The sequence below is a fragment of the Chenopodium quinoa genome, unplaced genomic scaffold (assembly GCF_001683475.1).
Source record: "Chenopodium quinoa cultivar QQ74 unplaced genomic scaffold, ASM168347v1, whole genome shotgun sequence".
Taxonomy (NCBI): domain Eukaryota; kingdom Viridiplantae; phylum Streptophyta; class Magnoliopsida; order Caryophyllales; family Amaranthaceae; genus Chenopodium; species Chenopodium quinoa.
This window is the reverse complement of record NW_018744589.1, coordinates 665,309-671,266: the sequence shown is the minus strand read 5'-3', so window position 1 is coordinate 671,266 and position 5,958 is coordinate 665,309. Positions and strand designations below refer to the sequence as shown.

Below are 5,958 nucleotides of genomic sequence, written 5' to 3'. Positions count from 1 at the left end.
CATGCGGATTTGTCGACCATAAAGCTTGCTTTTATTAACTTGTTTTCTGGAGCTTTCCAACTACCAAAATTAGCATTGGTTTCATGGTGGTAGGGAAGAAAATGGTGGGGGTTCGAGATTTCTTTGTTACTCCATTTGTGAATTGCTCGATACTGTTCCCGGTATCGGAGTAGGAACTTGTTACACCTTTTGAATGACAGTATCATTGCACAAGAGGGCTCATCTGCTTAGTGGTTTTGTAGCCCCATTGACTCCCAAGTTTCTTCTTCTAAAGATCCTTTTTGGTGGGCAAAAATAAAAGATAAGAAAAAGAGATGCACCATGTTTCTTGCGTAGAACTGTTAAACTTCCCACTAATATTGAATCGAACTAAATAAAGCCTTGGCCTTTCCTGATATTGTGGGGATGGTGGGTCATTTACCTTCTTCTATTACGGCTTTCTTTATTTGTTTTACTGTTACTGTAATACTGTAACCACCATAATCACAGCTTTATTTCATATTATAGAGTAGACAATGTGATCTTAATTTAGGGAAATGCTTTGAGCTATAACTTTGCACTTTTTATATTGGTTTTAAAGTCTTTTAAGGGATTACAATAATAATAAAAAAAATGTTTTTTTAATGTATTACTAGTCTATGATTTTCTTACAAATTTATCTCACTTGGTGTTGACGTGTTGTAAATGCATAATTATTACTTATGGTTTCCTATTAGTTTTGTATAGTTAATCCTAATATTGAGTACATGGCATTAGTAATAGTTTAACAAAAGGATTTATAGAATTCCTCTACCTAATTTGTGCATAGGTCATATTTTTGCACGTGCAAGAGAAATTATTTTATTGAATACTTGTCTTAATTTTTCCTTTAAATACGCAAACTTATGATTTCTGATCATATAAAAATTTTAAAAATTGAGTATGACATAAGGGTCGTTCGGGCTAATTTACGAAAAGATTGCATAAATTTAATAAAGGGTCGCTTGGATTTATTCAATTCAACCACAAAAAATATTCTTACTCGTTACGACACGTGTCTGTTATAAGTCTGACATAACATGAAACTATGAGAGACACAACAATGGATCATGGGTTGTATACACATCATTTTCAAATTTGGCACGATCTTAACATGAACCTAATGGTCAGTTTGCTCCTTTTTAATCTATTAATAAAATATGTATAGAGTATAAATTACTAAGTGATCTCAATAACACAACACGTCCACTGCATATCAGCTTCATCTATGCAAGATCAGTATGTCTCAACTTTTTCTTAGCATGTTTCAAGTATGCTCGTTCGAGTACAAGTCCCGCTAACACAACATGTGAACCTTTATGAGAGTGAGGGATAGCTCAAGTGGTTAGAGCTCCCCTCCCGATTTCAAGAGATCTTGGATCGATTCTCATTTTCCGCCCTTGTGGCTCACTAAACACCAAAAAAAAACATGTGAACCTTTATTGCCAAATATGTACATAATAAGATGTGAATCAAATAAATTCCGGGATTTCAAGCAGTATCATCACTCCTTGGTTAATCTTAGCTTATCAAAATAAAATTCCCTCGGGTTATGTCATCTCCAACTGTTTTGTATTGGGAAAGATTGTGATCTAATTGATCCCAAAATACAAGAGTAAATCTTGTACTAAATAAATATGGAGTGCAAAAATTAGGTAGAAAATAATAATTAACTAAATATTTTAGATGGTGATGTATTAACAAGACACAACAACATAAACCAAAAATGATAATAAAAAGAAAATGTCCCTTCAAAATGTCAAATAGCTACACAAGATCCTTTTTGTTAAACAAAAGAACAAAAGTATTACCGGAAAAAAGGGAGAGAAAAGAACCCTGAGAAAGAGGACTCCAAATAAGAAAGTTCTCGAGCTTTGCATTGAATTTAATCTTCCTAAACTCTCCACCATTATATGTTGGATTTTTAATCTTCATCTTTTGAGGTTTTAACTGTTTTAAAAGTCAACAGCTAGAGTGATTGTTGTCACCATTGATGAACTTGTGTAAAATCGAGCCAATCATTAGTTATACTGAAATGTCAATCAGTTTAGTTGGTACGTAGTAAAACATTTAATTATGCAAGGATGATATGATACTCACCATGACACTATGTGATGAACTTGTGTAATATCGAGTCAATCATTAGGTATCCGGGAATGTCAATCAATTTAGTTGATAGTTGTCATGGAGTAAAGCATTTAATGATGTATTATTATAGACTTTATTTGGAAATTAAAGTTGTGGAAAAAAAAATTACTAATTAGAGTTTAAACTTTTATGAAAAAAATTCGGTATTTGTTGTTTGATCCCACCTTCTTGTCCAAAATAATAATAAAAAAAAAAAAATACCGAGTAAAAAATTACCCACCTACAAAGGCTGCAATAGGTGGATAGCAATTTCAAAAGACGATCTAACACTTAGTATTAAATTAATCAAACACAGTAAAAATGATACTCTATGAAAAAGCCTAGATGTGCATATTTTATACTCTTAAAAAACATTAAAGGAGTAAAAAGAAGACAAGAAACACTCCATGATTCCAGTAAAATTTGTAGTAAAAAATAAAAACCTATAGCCTTAGCATATTATTATAATCTAAATTTGGTTTTATTAGGCCATTGAAGTTCAAATTTTGAGTCAATAGACTATAGTAGCAATCTTGCTAAAAAAACATAGAAAGATTATGATATAATTAATACGATAATCTCAGTCACATTGCTCCAAGAGAATCATGCTTTTTTCTTCCTTTTAATTTTTTACCCCCAAGAAAGAAAAAGGTGTTGAGTACTTAATTTTTAATTAAGATGCTTTGTCAGCCAAAACATATACATTAAGCATGTATTTCTTTCTTTATTAACTCTCCTTTTTATCATCTTTTTTCCTTTAATTCTCCTTCTTTCTTCTTGCATTTTTTAAGATTGTGCTTAGGAACATTCTCATCTTTTGAGTAACTTCTGATAAGGCCTTTGTCAGCCACCATATGAGCAAGGGGAAATGCAGAAAACCGATGACTTTATCGATTCGTCGAGCCCCTGATTAGGAAAATCAAGTGACATTAGTTTAATTTGAATAATGATGAAATTTTATTCATATTATATGGTATGAATAAAGAACCCAATTAAAGAAAAAGTAACATCATAAGTAGCAATTAAGATAATTAAGTACTTTATTTTAAGTGATCATTCACCTTCTAAAACAAGTCATGATTTTCTTCTAAGTGAAGCAGGACCCACAGCTGATAAAAATATGTTCTGTAACAAGGGAAAATTATGTCTTTAATTGTATTACTCGGACTTTTCATTTTACTTCAAGCACCTATGTTAGATTTTCAACCCAAAACATAGGTAGGGCACTTTGAAACGTCATTTTTGGGCCAAAATTATGAATAATAGTTACAAAATAGTCGAGTCAGACACTTGGACACATACTGTACAAAGTCCGAGCAACATAGGTTTTACAGTATACCACTAAAAACTGTAGACAGATAAGTCAGAAACTGGGCCATCATCAGTTTATCACACATTAGAAAAGTTTCTTCTGCATGATGCTCTGAATTTTATATGTGGAGTTTTTCAGAGTTTTCACAATACTTCTGAGTTCTGACACTTATAAAATAGATCAAAAAAGAGGGTAAAAAACACACCCTTTTCTTTTCATCATTTTGGCATCATCCTCTACTTTTTTTTAAACAAGAAATAAGCATTCTATATATCCTTTTCCCCTCATTCTTCAGTCTTTCACAGTTTTACCACTTCACATAGGAAAACTAAGAGATAATGGCTGTGGACTACTACTCATACAATCATACTGAACATAAAGTTGAAGTCGAGGAAGAAGAAGATGAAGAAGACTACATAGATATGGAAGTGAGCGCGTTTGCTCACTTCTTTTCGCTCTCAAAGAATGCTAAAATGTCTTCACCACAGCATCCTAGAGAATTCGAGTTCCAAATGTCGTCGACAGTGAATGTAGAGAGGGAATCCACCACATCCCCTGCTGATGAGCTCTTCTACATGGGGAAGTTACTCCCTCTACACCTTCCGCCTCGATTACAGATGGTTGAAAAACTTCTTCAAGACTCAACACCAAAGAATTTTAATGAGTTTTACAGCACTCCTTTGGGTACAAATGCTGCAACTACGCCATTAACAAGCACTACTCCTTTCGAGTCCTGCAATATATCTCCGGTTGAATCTTGTCAGGTTAGCAGAGAGCTTAATCCTGAAGAGTATTTCAGTGTTTATGCAAATGGAGAAGATTTTCATAAAAGTTTTATTGGTGATAATAATGTAAAGAAGTCTTGGACTAGAAAGCTGAAGACTAAGATTAAGTCATTGTTTGGAAAATCAGATGAGTTATCTGTTTCTTCCTCAGTAGCCAAAAACAAACAGGAGGGCTCCATTTCGAGGTCAAAGGAGGATCATATAGAGAAACAAATGAAGGGAAGTAAGAAAATTTCATGCAAACAAATCGATCAAGCTGTTTCTCAGGATAGATTTGACAGACAAAATGATGCTAAAGAAGGTAAAATTTGTCACAGGAGATCATTCTCTGGTGCATTTAAGCGACGTTCATCAACAGCAACAAAGTTATCTTCCTCATCTTCACCAGGGTCTTCTTCCTCTTCTTCGTCTTCCTCATCTTCATCAGGTGTTTCGACAAGTAATTCAAATGGGTTGAAGGATTTTCCACTTCTTAAGAGAAGCAGCAGCGCGAAATCAGAGATTGAGACCTCATTGATCCAAGGAGCCATTGCTCATTGCAAGCAGTCATCTCAGCAAGCACTACAATCTCGAAAAACATTGAGTGAAGCCGGTTGTCATTCGTTCCCTTCTTCGAGGTTTGCTGTTCTTGATGATCAAACAAGCATATGCAGGGGCTAAGATAGAAGGGAAAAAAAATTCTAGGAAAAAGGGGTAGTGGGTGTTTAAAACTTACTTTAAAGATAATCAAGTGAATTATGTTAAGATACTTGTATGCTAATCTAATATGGTTTTGGCTCATTGCATAATTAGCAAACTGAGTGTTTAATTTACCTTTGATTTGTGATTTTTTTTTTTTCCTCTTGTTTTATTCTTCTGTCCTCTCTTTAATAGTCAACCAAATATTCATGATTTTCAGTGTACTTGACACAAATTAATTGTTCAGAGATTGCCAACATACATCATCATTTTTGGGTTGAAATAAATTTTAAGTACAGGGTCTGATTTTTAATTATTTCACTGTCTTGGAGTTTCAAGGAAATAGAAGTTTAAAACCAGAGTGATTGAATTAGATTGAATGAGCATATGGTCAACAAGATTCTTGTACTCCTTACAGTTTACTTGACTCTGCAATATCCTTTTGTTGTTTCACATTTGGACTCGCGTCGATCTTCTTGCTGCCTACATACCGGCCTTTTGCACAAGTAATCCTAACCTTAGCACAAGGCATACATTCGAGTCTGTGCATTTATACACTTATATTCGCACACTTTAAGTCCGAGACATGCACGGTGCTGGCCTGCGTGCTGCTGGGCTTATCATGCCTCATTCCGAAGTCAGGTAGTGAATAACACAATAAATTAGAGGTGGTGCTGGTGGTATACTAACAGCTACTAGGCAAGAGCTAGACACTATGTTACTTGTGTGAAACTCCTGTTCTAGTTTCATCAAACCATGCCAATAAAGATGGTGGGTCATTTGCCTCATTCCATTAGTCACTTTTGGTTATTTTTACTGCTACTGTGAAACTGTAGTACCATAATCTCAGCTATGTTTGAATGAAAGTAGATTTTCCATGAATCATGGATTTGCATTCTCTTAAAGTTGGGAAATCAACTGTCCAGTTATAAGCGAGCCAGGGTCATACTCGTACACGCCCTCTACATTAGCGCTCAGTGTACACAAGTCTATACACAATCATGCTATGGGTTTCCTTTATACCTTGTATCCACAACT

The 5,958-nt window shown here is 34.3% G+C and overlaps 1 protein-coding gene across 1 annotated transcript; it reads left to right on the top strand.

Annotated features, from left to right (window-relative positions):
• Positions 1–3,516: 3,516 nt before the first annotated feature.
• LOC110699528 (probable membrane-associated kinase regulator 4) lies at positions 3,517–5,133 on the top strand. Its single transcript, XM_021877021.1, has one exon. It carries the CDS (start codon positions 3,796–3,798, stop codon positions 4,900–4,902), a length of 1,107 nt encoding a protein of 368 aa, XP_021732713.1. The 5' UTR covers positions 3,517–3,795; the 3' UTR covers positions 4,903–5,133.
• The last annotated feature ends 825 nt before the right edge of the window (positions 5,134–5,958 follow it).

Excerpts from the sequence above, each read along its gene's own strand:
- LOC110699528 (XM_021877021.1), top strand. The coding sequence starts at position 3,796 with ATGGCTGTGGACTACTACTCATACAATCATACTGAACATAAAGTTGAA.